Raw genomic sequence first — 18,487 nt, 5'->3', positions numbered from 1 at the left:
CTTTAAAAAATTACACTTAACATGACATGGCACAAAATGTTGAAATATAAAAGCTTATTTTGTTTTTCGCTGGCCTTAAATAAAAAAAGACAGAAGTCCTCTTTGAACCTGACCTTTAAGCTCTGAATCTCATTTCCTTTGGAACAGAGCAGAACAAAGCTTTTGAACAGTGGAGGAGCAGTTTGGGAGTTATAAACCAGATGGACATTTGATTAAAAATGAAGCTTTCAAACCTCAACAAGTTTTTTTTAACTAAGTATATAACAATCATAACAGTCCTCCTTATTTCCTATTAATATCTCAGAGCCTAGTTGGTTTTAAGGCTATCTTGCATGTCAAGAGACCAGGATGATATACTGAACAGTAAAATAAATTAGAAAATTTAATTACATTCTTGGATGACCCAGCTGTGGATGAGTTTGTAATATGCCTGAAGCTATTTTTAGTGCTCATCTTCTTCACATGCTGCTTAAAATATAAGTTTTGGCCGTTATTTGTATTGTTTATGACAATCTACTCAAGATATTTCCCGGAGTTTGGGACAGATACAGTAGTTCAGACAACGCACTGAAGCCATGCTTGTTTTAGCCTATTGGCATCAGCTCTTTTATTCAAACTTCAAAATCACTGATTCACCACTGCATTGCGGCTATCAGCTGACAAGTAACGTCCATTCATATTCATGCAGGTGTACAGCACGGCCCATTATACCCTCTTACATAACTGCTGATACGAGCTCCCTTCACCATCCCATCCTCCTCTATATCTGATATATTTTTGGTATTGTTGATATAACTAAGGTTTAATGTTTTTGTATGTTTATTAACAGGGGGATTGGTTTTCCCAGCAGAGTCCTCATCGCTCATTGCATTCTTTAAGAGCTTTCTCAAAGCGCTGAGCTTTTTTTTTTTAACCAAATCTAACTGCAGAAACATCTGCTATAAATGGTAAAAGGGTTTGACGAAAGTAGCTCTGACTGATACTTGCCATAGTTGTTTGTGTAGTTTTGCGTGAATGAAGAGATAATCATTAAATTTCCAAATGCTCTTTTTTAGTTTCACTTCCAAATGAAGTGGTAAGATAATTTGGATGGTGTTTATGTATCTTGGTCTGACAAACTTTGCTGTTGTGATAGTGTTCAAATGCAAGACCACAGCAATTAATTTAGTGGTGTGAGTACAATGTCATTAAAACCAACAGATATGATGGTTAAAACTATGAAAATAACACAGAAGTTGTAATAATTAGGATAAAATAAAATAAAAGACAATAAGCATAAAATTTTTTTATAATTTAATGTCATTAAATATCTATTTGTTCATTCACATAAATATTTGTATATCTTTTGTTTATGTTTTTCAGCAAGTTACTTGTTCCATGTGTCACTCGAATATATATGACTGTCATCTGCATACATCAGGACTTCACATAGATGAAAGGGTGTTCCTAATGCACCGTTCACATGTATGCCTATGAAAAGTAATGCACCACAATTTATATATAACCAACATAAACATGAGTCAGTAATTTGTAAATAACTCAAGTAATCTGAAAGGCTGTGATCACGTGACCAATGCGCCAACAGGAGTAAAAACGGAAGTAGTATAAAGAGCGGAACTCTACACATGGAGACAAGTTGGGGTGATGGGTCAACAAATTTAAGAGGCCGATGATTGTGTCCCATGTGAAACCACGTGAAATTTGAGGATTTTTTTTAACCCTTAGATGCATAAGTGGGGTCAAAAATGACCCCAGGGGTTGTTTTTCTTCAATATCTATGGAATTAAAAGTTTTTATCATTTCATATTCCAGGTATTCCTCATAAAACATGTTTTTGACATGAGGTCATTTGCATTTTTTAAAAAAATTATATACATTTTAAGAAATTGTTGTTTTTGTATCACTACCCCACTCTTCCATAAGTGGGGTCAAAAATGACCCCAGTCATTTCCTATGGAATATCAAGGGTTAGACCTAGGAATCTTTGATTCTTATCAACTGTGACTGTCAGGTATACATTTACTGTCACACTTACACATCTAATGCCAGCAGTCTCACCACCCAGGAGGATTTTTATACAGCAACATACATGTTAGTATTATATTCGTTTTATATCTTGGAATACATATGACGTTATAAAATATGAACTTATTTTCCACATCCATGACTTTTGTGTGATAAAGTATAGTATAATTGTCAAATTAGCCTACTTTGTAGTTAGTTAACACTAGCTTACTTAACTTAGCTAGTGTTAGCTAACTACAATGTAGTTACTAGTTAGCTAACTACTGTGTAATGTTAGTACTGTAATGTTAGCTAGCTAACATTACTGCATTTGTTGTGTAGAGATAAGCAGCCTTACTATGATATTTATAGCTTCCTTGTAATAAAATCTAACCATTATTGTGTGTGTGTGTGTGTGTGTGTGTGTGCGCGCGCGCATGTTAGGCCTATTATGCTATTATTGATTATTCAATGATGTCATTTGTGTGTGTGTGTGTGTCTGTGAGTGTGAGTGTGTGTGGTTAGCTACATTACTGCATTTGTTGTGTAGAGATAAGCAGACTTACTATGATATTTATAGCTTGCTCGTAATAAAATCTAACCCGTTAGGTAGCCTATTATATTATTATTGATTATTCAGTGATGTCGTTAGTTGTTAAAATGTTAATAAAAAGTGATAAATGAACATGTCAAACATGAAATCATTCTTTTGTTGACCAAAATATAATACAAATCATCATCTTTAACCAAAGTGAAAGAAACTGCTTAAGTTTATCACATAAAATGCATTGATTCTAATTGGGGTCATTTTTGACCCCACTTATGGAAGAGTGTAGGTATTGGTAGGTCATGCATCTAAGGGTTAAGGTAGGTCGTCGCCATGTTTCTTTTCCTAAACCTAACCAACATAACTTTATGTTAAGTACATGATGTGATGACGTCATTTTGTGGGCTACTGTATGTGCATTTTCAAAAGATATCCCACACATTCCCACTCTGACTTCATCACATATCGATATTTGGTCATGGACTTTCCACGTCAAGATACAATGCACAAGGTACCCTGAGTGCATTGGTTGTTGACATTCTGGAACACAAGTTCTGCCTGTTACATGCTTAGCCTGCTTTCAAAATACACTTACGTTTTCACAGGAAATGTTCTGGAAATGTTACGTTGGTACAACACCACAAATTTACATTGTTTTTCCTTCAACAACAAACGCACCCTGTTACAATTAGCCAATACACGCATGTCGTTGGGTTAAGGCAACATACCATCACCCCTCCTGCCTGCCCTACACGGACTTCCACCGCCTTAACTGTTGTTGTTGTGCTACTGCATTTTCCCCTGATGCCACCGGGCGCTGTTAAACAATAACGGCGACCGGCCATCATGTCGACGTGAAAGGATGGCTTTTTTTATCGGTGTCCAATACCGGAAGTCAATGACCAAGCGCCGGATTTCGATGACTTTGGAGTGAGACCGGGTCGAGATATCATATGAACCACTGTATGAGGATATGCTCACATGGAAGATGTACACACTGAATACCAGATGCCCAAAAATAGAGCCTTGTGGCCTTCCTGTTTCTGACTCCTGCTGATGACAATTCATTATAAGTACAAACACAAAGGATGCCATTTTTCAGTTAAGATTTCATCCACATAGAAGAAATAATAGACTATTTATTTTCAGATTACTGGCTGAATTACTATTAGAGACCTTACAAGGGTCAGGAAACACTGCTGTACCCAAATTAACCTTCAGTTTGGTTTCTCCAAACCTACCATGACATAGTTGGCTCTGTCACAAAGCTGCATGAAAGGGTTTCACAAACAACAGCTGGTACTTTTCATAAGAACAGAGACAATGCTGTTCATGAGACTAGAACAACTAAAGAGTCAAAGGTCAGGCCTATTGGAGACTTGCTTAATTGTGTTCCCCTTCCAAGGTTGCTGATATTATTATATTATGGGTTATGAGCATTCAGAGATCCCTCAGGGAGGCAGCATGATATTATACCCAGGTAATTCAAGATAGGGGTTTAATTGTTGTAATAAAAACAGTTTGATGCACAATTTATAAGTGGGGAGTATTATTTATATAATTATTTAATTGTAGCAAATGATGTCAATAACTGGCACAATCCTAAGAGCAGTGGAAACCTGTGGCGCCAGATGTCTTTTACAGTGAGTGCAAAGATAATATTTGTACATGCATAGAAGATCCCTGTTTATGCCAAATGCGTACAGCTTTTGTTCTCCACACTAACTGTCTCTGCATATGCCTCTTATCCCCTTCCATTTTTTCCTCTCCATCTCTTTCTCTGGTGTCTCTCACCCAGTATCTCATCAGCTGTTGGAAGGTGACCAATATGTGAAATGATTGTGTAGACCTCCAGCCAAAAATAAACTAAATCTATTCTTTTTTTTTTTTTTTTTTTTACATAACAATGCATCTTAGTAATGTTAATTTTGTTGACTTACACTGGATCAAAGATGATGAATAAGGTGTGTGGAGACGTATGGGCTTTTAGGGAACACATTACAATCGCATTTAATGCTCTTACTGCATCACAACTAACAAACAGAATGAAAGTGCTGATTCAGAGTCTCAAGCTAATCTAAAATGGGGAGCTCATTATGTTGTTGTTTGAATATGTAATCATGTTAATCTGTTTGCATTTGTGTTTGGACAGGTCTCTCTCACTCTTCGAGTATATGTGTGTGTGTGTGTGTGTGTGTGTGTGTTAATCCTACTCACTCGACTGTGTCCTCCCAGCTACACCACTGTCTCTGGTCCAGCTCTTGCATGTCCAGTCTGAATTTGGCCAAGCAAAACTCCTCAATGGCGAATTCATAGTGGGGTCCACACCCCAGTGCTGACACACACTGAGACGCTGTTGAGAGACGGGGGGAGGAAAGAGAGATGTACATGAGTGGCGAGAAAGATTAAAGAGCGAGCAGAAAACACAAAAGCAGGTACTTCTGATTGTTTGAAAAATAAAAACGAGTGGGATTTGATTAACTAAGTACCTGCACAATTTATTTGTTCCATTATCATTTTGTGTAAGTGTGTGTAAGTGTGTGTGTGTGTGTGTGTGTGTGTGTGTGTGCATACAGCTGTCTGCGGCCTGCTAAAAGGCTACAGCAGGCTGAAAGCTCAAAAAAGCACTTAGGATTTAAAGCATGACCTTAAATGTTTTTTTTTTTTCTTTTGGGTCACTGCAAACTAAGATGTTTCCCCATCTGTGGGACATGACACTGAAACACCATCTGCTATCAGTGTTAGGTATATTGCCTTACAAGACAGACAGACAGACACACACACACACACACATACACACACACACACACACACACACACACACACACACACAGAACATTGATGACATACGTACAGTGAATTTATGCTTTATACTTGTGTCAGTGAGCAGTAGAGTGATTTGGATGTTAAAGAAAAATTAAAATTATTTCGAGGACTGCATGTGCATGTTTAAAATACAAGTTCAAAAGATCTACATAATGCAACAAGAGAATAAGGTCAAATGTGACTTTACTGTAATGTCTCGTGGTGGTAAAACCATGGTCATAAAGTGATACCAACGTTCAACCATGCTTTGGTTAAATACATTCCTATATTAGCCTAATATCTGATGTTTTTTTTTTATTTAAAAAAAAAAAAAAGAAGTTATATCAGATAATGCCTTCTAAGCCCCTTAAAGGCTTAGAAGTTTGACATTTTGGGAAATACACTTCTGGCTATCGTCCTGTGAGTTAGATAAGAGGATCACTTTCATGTGTTTGACAAAAACATGAAGCTAGAACTTCAGCATAAAGACTCAGCTAAGACTTATAAAGCCAGGTCAGCTGTTTCTCACCTGTTTCCAGATTTTACTCTGAGCTAAAATAATCACTTCCTGGCTTTAGACGTACAGTATATCTAGAGTGAAGATACAAGGGTGGAATCGATCTTTTCGTCTAATATTTGGAAAGACAGCAAATCTATTTCTAAAATGTCAAACTATTCCTTTAATATAATCCAATCAGTCCTTGTCAGCTGGTTATTCCTTTAATATAATCCAATCAGTCCTTGTCAGCTGGTTTTAAAACCACAGCAAACTGTTCAACATCAGGAAACATTCTGTCTTTTAATGCAATTACATATCCCTTTCAGTTTGCTCTAAACAACACAAATTACGCATGATAAAATCTGCTTTTGTGATATATGTAATTTTTTTTCTGGAATTTGACCAGATTCAATTTTTGGCTAATACAGCATTTTAAAATCAAGGTGCTTCATCACAAAATCCTGTAAATCTAGGATTATCATGAGGCAGTGCTGAATAAAAATCACAACCGTGAACAGCTTCTCTTATCTGACCAGCGAGAAATTGTCTTTACTCTTACACATGCCTTCATAGAAATGATCTTGCAGGAAGAATTTGAGTAATGTGCAATGATTATTCAGAATTCAAATATAACCATATGTTTAAAATTAAAAGACTTAATTGCTAAATTTGTTGGTTTCTAATTATACTTTGCTCTAATACATTAATTGTGACATTATAATGTATAAAACAAAAGCATAACATCTTATCTTTTGCTGAAAGTAAATAAATATTGAAATATTTTTTACACATTCCTTCACCTTCTTCATCATCCTTCTTTTATGACTTCTTTCTAATTCTCCTCTTCCTGTTTCCCTGCAGCATCAACTCACTCTCAGTGCCTCCCTTCACTTCTATATTGTTTTTCACCCTTATTCCCACAACACCCCTCTCATCCTCCCTCGCTCATGTGCTTTGTCTCAGTGAATTATGCATAAATCTATATACATCTCTATCCATCCTTCCTTTAGCAGCTTCCTTTTTGTTCACTCACAACTTCTCTGCCTCGCTCTCCTCAGCCCCCTGAGAATTTTGCAAAGAATTGGATGCATCAGTTCGGCTCTTTGAGTATTTCTCACTCATTCCAAATCAATATGTCAACAGCATCACACGTGCAAATTTGTTTATGCGTGTAGGTTATGGTGCAAAGCAGAAGGATGATGAAAGGGAGAATCAAGCCTGTGTCATTTTGAATATGGAAAAAAAATGTATTGAATGGAGATTAAAAAACACGTGAACAAATAAGTTGTTTACACTCCTATAAAGAATCTGACTCATGCTGTGAGGAGAGGGGATGAAAAGGTTTATCCACACGTCTACACAACTCCGATCAAGTACTGCGATCAAAGATTAATATCAAGTGTGTGACATAAAAGAAAAGGAAGAGAGTTGCATCTTATTCTGCAGATCAGATTTTGTCATGCCAGCAATATCTTTACAAGACGTTTAACTTCAATGACAAAAAGGGTTTTTGGTAACAAATTTCTACAGTCTGTACTAGTCCTCTGATCTGGGGTTTCTTATCATCATGACTTAAAAACTGCTGTAAAACTGACAGGTGTCACTGCTTTCTGATCTGCCATTGTTATGGTTAAGCTTCAGTTATAGGTTTAGGCACAACTACTTGACTGATGAGGGAAAGTTCATGGTCAGGGTTAGAAGAGACCATTGTTGACTATTGGCAGGAGACAGGATGTGAACAGCGGTCTGTGACAGAGTCCTGCAGTGGGTCGGGTACCAGTAAAAAGCTGTGTAACAGGTAAAAAAAAAAATAAATAAATTCATGGATACAGGCAGTAGTAAAAATGAACTACATGGGCGGGCAGCAAGTGAGAACAAAAACAACAAAGATGTGCAGTATATGTGTATTATTTTGACGTCTAACTCACCATTACCAAGGCGCAACACCTTTAATTTTGAAAGTCAATGACACAAGTCAAACCTTTGACCCCGTCGTCACATTCGTCACCAATGTGAAGGACTCCAGTGATGAAGCTTTGCAGCCGGAGGGCAAGCTGGCAGCAGAGTTCAAGACACCCAAGGAGGATCCTTTTGAGTTTTTATGGTGGTGGCAAGAGATTAAATATTTCCTGACCTGGCAGTGATTGCACAGAATGTTTTTGCCATCTTGGCATCAAGTGCAGCCAGTGAAAGAGAGTTTTCCTCAGCTGGATTTGTAATTCAAGAATGGAGAACCCAGCTTAAAGTGAGTGACTGTAGCTTGGGTGTGTTTAATGGGTGCGGGTCGGGTTGTAGGGCTTTTGTGGGTGGGTGTGGCTTTGACTTAGACATGATGGTTAATGGGTTGGTTCCGGTACTGAGCTTTATGGGTATGGGCGAGTGCAGGTTTTCAAAAATAGGACTCTGGTCTAGAATTTCCGAGCTGGTCACTTCGTACACCAAACCAACTAACCCAACATCCTCCCTACTAGGTTTTGTAATAGTTTGTAATAGTTAACTTTGTCCCGCTACTTCTTCCTTTGCCTCTCAGTAAAAAACAGCTTTCACATTTGGTCACTATTCAGTAAAATATAAACAACCCAATAAAAATGACTTCTTTTTACAGTGTAGTGGCTACACAATGGTTACAGTTAGGGAGCAATTGTGGTTACTGCAAATAAACCATGTGTAAGGTACAGTTAGGGTTATGAAACTAAAACGTCTGATTAGGGTTAAAGGTAGATTGTGCTTACGTGTTTTTTAAAAAGTGAATAATAACGTGACAGTCTACACTGAAACACAAACTGTCTCCCACATTCAAATTAGACTCCTTTATTTTCCACTTAGCTACATAAACAACACACTACTTCCCATGTTGACTGTCAGTGTTGGCATTGGCTGCATATTGTGTTGCAAATCTGTCCAATATAAAGGTACTTGCTACAGATACTTGGCTGCATAATCATAAAATAAATGAAGTTTTTGAATAAACAACCAGTATCGTTTTTCTGGTGTGGACAGTGTTCTCTCCAAATATCCTTGTCTCAAACTGCACAACAGTTGATACCATGAACACATACAGTACGATCTTCTTTATTCAACCAAACTGAGGCAAAAAATGTGTTGAAAATTTGATGCAAAGTGTGTTTTTGATCTCCATCTGTTAAAATTCAGCTAAAGACTGTTGCACTAATTTCAATGCAGTATGCCAGTGCCACCAAACTCATACATATATTGTTTGCTGTAGCAGCATATCGCCCACACAAGAGAGACAGACTGTTTGCAAAATGTTTTAATTTCTTTCTCTAAATTCATACCAAGATGTTACAAAATAAAGGTACATTTAAACATTATACAAGTACAAGACATAATACATACAGTAACAACTTACTTCCATGTTATCTGTTACCCGAGTATCCTGATAAGTAAATTATAATCTGGACCCCAACCCTGCTGGTAAGTCAGTCCTTCCTGACAACACAAGGCATCTCATCTTGAGTAAACCATAGTATCAAAGTATTAATTTTGAATGCAAACTTCTAAAAAGACTAAATCAGACCTGGCTACATGTTTGGTGCCGCCTAACCACATAAATGTTTTTGTGTTAAAATGTCTTAAAATAAAGTTGTAGTGTACATGTGCAGAAGAGCAATCATTTCAGTGGAAAAGGATAATACAGTAAATAGTAAAAAATAACCCAAATCCCTGGTGGCTGCAGGGCCCTCAGGGTGGCTTAGAACATTCATACAGAAAATCTATGCCATGTGAGTGGGCTATTTGAACCGTGCAAATGATGGCTTAGTTGCTTGCATGTTGATTTGTCAGAGAGCCGAAAGGACACAAAAAATTACATAATGATGAAAACAGTCTGTGCACTTCCAATCTCAGAACCTGTCAGCTATCAACTGATGACAATAAGCCACTGGGGGCAAAGGTCAATATTTAGGGATATTTAATGTAGAAGTTATCCAGACCAAGATTTCCTCTTTTGTGTGCCAGTCATTCTGGCTAATCTAAACATATATCAGCATATGAATGCAAATACATTTTTAAAACAAGGCTAATACTAAGCTTGTTGTCAGATGTTAGCTGATGGGTTCAGAGATTGCATTTCAGCCTTAGTGGGCCACCTCTCCACACGGACTATTAACCTGCCACTCAAATGTGATTGACTAATAATACTCGGACTGCAAACATTCCGAAACCAAAAGTGCACTACAATCCACGTCTCAATTCTGTACCAAAACAAATAAAAAAGTGGAAGATAGTGGTTATGATAGTGAGACTGTAATCTTAAGATTTTAAGGGAAGCTTTGCTGATTTTCAACCAGCTCTGTATCATCACGTCGTCGCAGTGTGTGCAGATGAACGGTGTTTAGCTTTCCCCTGTGCTGCAAGCACCCAGAACCGTTCATTTGCAGGCAGACTTTGATGTTGTGAAATGTGTCACTCTGTGACCTTTGGTGGTGGTTGGGCGGGGAGCTCTGAGACTTATGTGATCGGCAATTACCTGATCACAACAACCAGTTTTGCATCAAATCAGAAAATACTGAGAAATTCACGTCACATATTACTAAGAATTTGTATTCCAATAAAACATTTCAGACTAGCAAAGCACCTGATTACTTTTCTATTAAAACACACAGTTGACATATTGGAAAACTGACATATCACACATTTATAGATGAACAATCTGCAGGATAAACACAAAGAAAGCCATTCCTTTTTAACTGAACATTTTCTTACTAAATGGGAGGCTGTGTTGCCTCATCCTAAACAGTTTACTTCATTTTTCCAGTTGTCTTATCACATGTTTAAATAAAGACATTGCTGCAAGTACAAGATATGGGAAGGCAGGAGCATCATAGCCAAAGGCTTTCCATTAGGTTGTCTTCAAACACAAACAAAGTGGTTCAGCAAGTGTTGCAACAGAAGATATCTGTGGCTCCTGGTTGTGCAGAAACTACGTATTTATCTATCCGTACTAGAATGGAAAAACACATTTGTGTTACAAAGACAAACACTTGTCTACCTAATCTTTCCTCCAGTAACTTGACAAACGGTTACAATAAAAGATCACTAACAGTGTGACAAAATGTTTTTTTTTCCTCATCATGATTCACCTTTTCCCCATCACTCACACACACACGTCTGTCCTTGTCAAATCAATGTTATATACTAGACTCTCTCATGATTGACTTAAGTTTTCCCCTTATCCTTCAGCAACCATATTGATTTGGAGCTGTAACTAAAAATTACACAGTGAAGCCACGTTTCAACCTGACATTAATCCAGGGTGCATGTGCTCAACCTTGTCTCTGCACGTTTTTATTGATTAAATACTAATTCACAGTTTTTGGACTGTGACACCAGAGACTAGCATTTGCATCCTGAGTCATGCAAGTGGTTGGGTTTAGGCAATAAAAGCACTTTGTTAGGGGTTTAGGGAAAGATTGTGGTTTTGGTTAAATGTTAATGAAGTAAACATTGTGTGACGTGCCTCACGTGAGTCACTGCTAATTTTTTTTTGCCATAACCATGATCTTACCACCAAACCATAAAGAGGTTTCATAATTCTTACGTCACTATGGGTGGATATTGTACTGCAAGAGAGAATATTGTAGGAAAACAACAAAATGCATTGTCAGTGAACATTTTCCTGATACCGTCCTAATACCAACATTTTGTGACTTGAAAGATAAGGGTTGGGCTCCAATAACAAAGTCCATTTTGGGTCCGGTTTCAGGCCAGCAACATACCCAGATTTAATGAGCTCTGATGCTGAGGAATTTTTTTTTTTTTTTTTAACGTTTATATAGGCTTGAGCGGTATCACAGTATTACGGTACACCAGGCTATTTAGAAATCCTGACAGTATGGTTTTAATACCGTCAGGAAATACATCCCGTCCTCTTTCTGTTTAACTCATTGTATGTAGTGGACATCACACGCCACCAGAGGTCAGTCTCCAGGTCCTACTGACAGAACAGGCAGCGGAGTTGCCAGACACTGCCACTCCGAGTGGTGGGGGTTGGGAATAACATGACAGGACTGTAAACAGCCGGCCAGCAACAGCAGAGAGAGAAAGACCGTACATATTTTCACATGTAACTCCGTGAATTAAGGGTTTGTTTTGACCAGTTGGTGATTGATGGAACAATGGACTAAATAGGCTGACCAAACGTCCTCTTTTGCCTGGACATGTCCACTTTTCACGTCCCGTCCGGGGCATCCGGGGTTTTTTTTTATAAACTGATGATAATGTCCGGTTTTCCGTGTGTTTGTGTGTGTGTGTGTGTGTGTGAGAGTGCGGCACGGGCAGCATATTTCTGTCCGAACCCGAACCGAGCCGGACATTATTTAATGACCAAAGCACTGAGTTTGTGTCACACAGTTGTTACGGTAACAGGCTATTTAACAGGCCGGGCATGCTCAGCGGAGAGGAAGACCTCCGTGTTTGAGGGAGGCGGAGGTCCGACACTTCCAGCGAGAGGAGAGGGAGAAATAAAACAAAATAAGATGAAATAGGAAAAACCTGTCTCCCTCTTTTATTTTATTTTCAGCGTTTAATCAAGGCGGAGGCGGGCGGCTGGAGGTCCAAGACTTCCAGCGAGGGGAGAGGTAGAAACAAACAGCCAATGTGTGTCTGTGTGTGTTATGTTCAGGTGTTGTCACGTAATAAAAGCAATAAACAGGACAGACAATAGGATTTTATTTATTTTTACACTACATTTTCACTGAAAGCTGACCGAATCCGACCCGAGCCCGAATACAATTTATAGCTACATTTTTGACCAAACCCGGCCCGACCCGTCGGGTACCGTCGGGCTCGGATTGCCACACTCTAGTGTGTGTATGTGTCCCCTATTGGGGCCTATCTGAATTTCTGTCTTTGAGAGATATTATTTTGTAATATAACTGAATTTTCTATCCATACATATACATTTTAAATATATTAAAATGATAAGGCATTTTTGAGTAAGCTGCGAGTATCATTTAAGTAGGCTATGTCGTGGCCGGGCCGAGTGTCCCCGAGTGGAAATCAAAATATGGTCACCCTAACTAACTATGTTTCTGTAGAGTTTGAATGAAGTGTTTTACAATGAGCTAATGAGGCAATTAAGGGAATGTTAGTCTTAGTCTTAGTTGAAAAAGAGAATCTTGAATTCAGGAGATATATATTGTTTTTTTCTATGTAATGAGGAAAATAGCCTTAGTGTAAAAATATTAACTTTATTCTCACTTTTTGAGTTTGTATTGTTCATTTATATGACAAAAAATGCTAAGAGAGGTTGTGGAGGGGCGGTGGACAGGGAGTTACACCCGGACTAATATTGTCATATAACATATACCCTGGTGAAATTAGAGGAAGGTTTGAAAGTATGAAAATAACTGATACTGACACAGATATTGCCCTCGCCTACTTCTATGTCTTCTCATTATTTATTATTTACAGAAACCAGTACTGAAAATGTTCAGGTCACTTTAGCAGGCTTCTCATTTATAGGAAGGGCTAATCGTTGCGTTCAGTTTCCTGTTTTAGCAACAGATAGTGAACATGAATTAGGCTAGATTAATCATTAATGTTAATGTTAAATACTTTAATGGCTGCCGCAAAAAATAAATAAATAAATAAAATGAAAGTGTTTCTGAGCCAATGTCTGTATTTCACAGTTCAAAACTAAATATTTGAGTTTTAATTATTTACAGCTGTATTTACTTGCAAATGATGAAAGTGATAAGTGGATTTGATACTGATTTGGATTGGAGAAAATTGTTTTATACCCCAGTTCTGTAAGAGATACTGTTGAATTTCCTTCAAAACATAATTGTTGTTGAAAATGAGTGATAAGAACATGTTGTCTAGGACCCAGGGTTCCCTCCGACTACTTAGTTAGGCTTTGGCTTTTTGCCCCCTCCTTTTCCTTGATTTACCCATGTGCAAAAAAATAAAATAAAAGAAATACATAAAAGCATCCTCTTGGATGCCCCCATTGAACATAAAAACATGATAAAGTGCCCTTCAGGGAGCCCTTGTGGTGAAAAAATGTGACGCAGTGCCATATACTGTAGCCTGCCCTGCATTCTTGAAAACGTCCTTGGTGCCCTTTTGATTTTTTTCTGGCCCCTGGCCTGAGTCCACTCTGCATCTTGCAGTCTCAAAAGTGTAGATGTTAGAGGTGGGCACTGCCTGGCACCTTGGACTTGGAGAAGAACTGATATTGGACTTTTTCATGGACTTATTTCACAGGATCTATTCCTTACACTTTTTTCTGAAAATTTGATTTACTTCATTAGAACTGTACCTTTCCTGACACTTTTTTTTTTTTTAAACACTTTATTTGTAATTTTCCGAATATCCTATAAAACAATCATATTCTCTAATAGCCATAGCAAAAACAATCCCAATAAGAGACAAAAACAAAGACAGACCAAACCGAAAATCAACCTGACAAACCTATCAAAGACAACCGACAGACAAAAAAAAAAAACAACAACAACAAGTGCACCTAGTATTCCTTATTACAGGACAGTCCAAGGGCAGGTATAAAAGCTCAGAGTTCCAGTTCCAGACCAGGTAAATTGTTCACATAAGTTATTAGAGGGTCCCAGGTTTTGTGGAATCTGTGGATGGAACCGTTGAGGGTACATCTGATCTTTTTCCTGACACTTTTATAGATTAGAATTTCATTGTTGTATTCTGTATAATTACCTGCTGACTGTCAAAAGTCTCTGTCCAATAGGGTCATCTCTCGCACTAAACATTTTTTTTTGGATAAGTTTTGGAGTGAAGCCCACTGAGACAATGTAATACTGGGCTACATAAACTTGACTAAACTTATCCTGACTTGACCCATGCATGAAGTCTGCTTCTGTAAACACAGAGTAGCTCTTAGTCTACTTGTCTGATTAAATAATATACAAGAACAAGAGAATTTACTTGAAGTTGCTGATCTAAAAAGTAGACATTGGATGACCTTTGACCTAGCGCATGCTGCTTCCTCTCTCCTCTCTGTGGGGTGTCTCCCAGAATGCACTGCTCGCTGTGTACAAGCTTATCCAGCAGCTAGCTTCAGGGGGCTCTGTTTACTTTCTGTGTGTTTGTGTACAAGTGTGTGATTCTGTGTGTGTGAGATGGAATTAGACTACTTATCTATTTATAGTATGTTTTTTCTCTCTCTTCATCATCATCATCCAAGATGCATCAGAAAGTAACTCAGAATAAAACTAAACAAAGAGCCAAATAGAGCTGCATACCCCACATTCAATTCCTTCACCACATTGCCGTCTTGAACGCCTCAAAGCCCATACTTGCACATTCAACACAGGGACATGTATACGCCCATACACATGCTCCTATCTGAAAGTCTAGTTTGACAGCTGTTGATCTGCTACTGTTCCATCACCCTGCGAGCTATTACTTTAATCTTATCTGAGGCTTTTCCAAGTAACAGCGCCTGAGGTTATGCATGACTTAAAACATACTGAGATGCTCTTAACTAAGCAGAAACAAGCACAAGATGTTAAAAACTCAAGCTGTTACATGGGGAATTAGTGTGAAATGAAAGCAAGTAGGTTAGGATGGAGCACAGATGAAAGATTTTGGTACTACATGTGTGAAACGTGAGTGCGCAGAGAGTGATGCAGCAGGCGTGCAGCAGATGACAGGACTCAAGTCAGATGAAATGAAGGTCTAAATATAGATGAGGCAGGGGGGAGCGGATGACACTTCACAGTGCGTTTTGGCTCTGTGGAATTGGCCTCAAACTTTTTAGCATTCTCTAACACTGACTCTCAGTCACTAAATGCAGATGCCATTATGTAAAAGTTACTTATTACTACGTTTTAACTGAATTTTAAAACCTTTTTCTCATGACAGCTGAGAGAAATTTCAGTGGGATAGGATAACTTTCTATAACTTTATTTTTTAAGGAACTTCAACACTTTAAGTGTGAACTTGAAACATCACAGGAGGGTGGACCATTATCATCAGAATTGAAAACATTGAAAACCTTCCTAATGACCTTCACTTACAGCACCCCATTGTTGTGGTCCAACCCAAAACTTCATGTTAATACATGTTAAAATAAAGAAGAGTACACTCAGACACAGTCACACAGCAGAAGATACCAGCTTTCTGTGGAGCTTTACCTACTAATGACATTCTTTTCCTTCGATTTAACACAACCCTTCTGTCTTCAGCTCTGGTCGGGTATGTAAATCACTGCATGTCTGTTGGAGGCTGCGCTGCCATTAGTCACCACCCGAGCCAGGTTCCACAAATAATGATAGTTTGTTAAAAGTCCTATCAGCGACGATTACCAAAGGGAGAATTTTGTCATTGTGGTGACCCCCGTTCTAACATTTTAACACACAATATTCACTTCAATTTCAATGAGTTCCTTATTTCCACTTTCTCCTCATAATAGTGGCGGTTCATGTTCTGACGTGGTAACATGGTTATTAACATTAAAATATACTTTTAAGGCTTGTGTTATAAAGACACTGTTGTTCCTCAAACAAACTGATGAGGTGATCCCCTCTTTCCTCCGTCCAAAACTGCCATTTAGCCACGCCTGGCTAGTTAGTTATCTACCTTGCTAACTGACCTATGGCTAAGCCACGCCCCCCTCCACTCACTTGGACAAACTATCAACATTCAGTGACCGTCATTATGGCAGGTGTTACAGTACACGACATTTCGCAGGAGGCAATTGATGATTTTTGGGGACATAATGATCAGATGTCATTGAGAAGTAACCAAAAGGGCCTAAACTACGCATTGGAGGGATATATTCATCATTTTATTGTTGATAAGGTCGATGAAAAGCTTAAATTACAAGCCAAAATGTACAGGTCACAGTGTAAGCATGACAAATCGCATCTCGTTGCCATTGCCATCAAAGACAACAAGTTAAAGTGCCACTGAAGTTAAGGTTTTTGGCTCAGAATATGAGAAAAAGATAACAGGCTTTTTACTGTCTTTACCAAGATTGTCTCTCCGTTAGTTTGGTGCTACAGTATTTACACTGAATCATTCAGCATAACGTTTGCCACCCTTTGTTATCTCTGCNAGTGTAAAAAAACACCTCTTGGCCAGCCTCTCAGGATACCTTGTGTCAGAGTTGCATGTACCCCATGCACACCGTTTGACCATTTTTAAACTTCAAATCTCCAAAAAAAGCTCATAAAACCGAACAAAACTGACTTTCTGTAATGCATTTCAATGAAGAGAATGGCAGAGAATGTCCGAGTGTACTGGAATGGCTATACGCACTGTGATTGGCTCATCACGTTTGAGGGCGGGACTTAGCCATAGGTCAATTCAGGAGCGTATCTATGTTTCCAGGGTTCTATGTTCCCCACTTAACCCTGCAAAAAAGGTTCTATGTTCCCGCTTACACAAAAAAGGTTCTATGTTCCCGCTTACACAAAAAAGGTTCTATGTATCCCGGGTTCTATGTTGACCACTCAACCAAGCGGGAAACATAGAACCCTTTTTGTGTAAGCGGGGAACATAGAACCTTTTTTGCAGGGTTAAGTGGGGAACATAGAACCCGGGAAACATAGGGATGACCTCGGTCAATTCCACCAAGCTATCACACCAGTTACAGTAAATGAGGAATACAGTAACTGTTAACGCCCATGGCTCCGTCAGCCTGTCAGTGCCTATTCATTCATTCATCATATATTTGCCAGATGGAATGTGATCCCATCAGCTCCTGTAACTTGTGCCCTGTAATTTAGTCCTTTCTTGTGTCTTCTTACATTGTTGCCTGTTACTTTATAATTGTCCATGTTTCCGTATGGTTCTAGTAATGCATGGTTTCTAGCTGTGGAATGATTTACCTGTCCACACATCCCGACCACAACAAGATAGACGCATGGTTGCTTCTCCTGAACACAGGCAGTGACTCTGCTCTGCAGCCGCCTCTGAATGGCATATAGCAATAATTGACAGTAAAAATGAGACAATACACTGTCACACCAGTACTTATTCACCGTAAAGCACCTGGCTCCTCTCCTTCTTTCACCAGAGTCCTCTGCTCTGTCAGATTGTCATATACACCTTGGTTGGAGTGACCTGGCTGAATGGCGCTGTCCAGGATTTAGTTAAGTTAAGTTTCGGTGAATCAAAGGATATCACAGTTCCTGATGTCCTTTTCAGAAACTGATGCGACACAGAGGTCGCACATTTTATTTTCCAACGCCTGTACAGTGGCTAGTAGGATGCTAGTTCAACTGGTACCATCTTCTCCATCTTTCCTAAATGTTTATTTGAAAACCTCAACCTGGCTAGCTAGCAGCTAGCTAGCTAGAAGTCAGCAGATGGAGAGTTTACAGACTGGTGAGTTTATTTCCTCATCCTGATCAGTGACTCTTAGCCACACACCACCACCATCTAACAGCAACCACAGAACCATCAAGACTTGCAAAATACAGTGGTGTGAAAAAGTGTTTGCCCCCTTCCTGATTTCTTACTTTTTTGCATGTTTTCCACACTTAAATGTTTCAGATCATCAAACAAATTTAAACATTAGTCAAAGATAACACAAGTAAACACAAAATGCAGTTTTTAAATGAAGGGTTTTATTAATGAGGAAGAAAAAAATCCAAAGCTACATGGCCCTGTGTGAAAAAGTGTTTGCCCCC

The 18,487-nt window shown here is 38.6% G+C and overlaps 1 protein-coding gene across 1 annotated transcript in view; it reads right to left on the bottom strand.

Annotated features, from left to right (window-relative positions):
- The window catches only part of LOC126393145 (receptor activity-modifying protein 1-like), an 88,293-nt gene that overhangs the window by 29,362 nt on the left and 40,444 nt on the right, over positions 1 to 18,487 (bottom strand). The window contains exon 2 of the mRNA XM_050049048.1: positions 4,769 to 4,904. Within this exon, the coding sequence (XP_049905005.1) occupies positions 4,769 to 4,904 (136 nt within the window). The remainder of the gene's footprint in view (positions 1 to 4,768; positions 4,905 to 18,487) is intronic.

The sequence above is a fragment of the Epinephelus moara genome, chromosome 7 (genome assembly GCF_006386435.1).
Source record: "Epinephelus moara isolate mb chromosome 7, YSFRI_EMoa_1.0, whole genome shotgun sequence".
In the NCBI taxonomy this organism is placed as follows: Eukaryota; Metazoa; Chordata; class Actinopteri; order Perciformes; family Serranidae; genus Epinephelus; species Epinephelus moara.
This window is presented reverse-complemented; position numbering and strand designations above follow the sequence as displayed.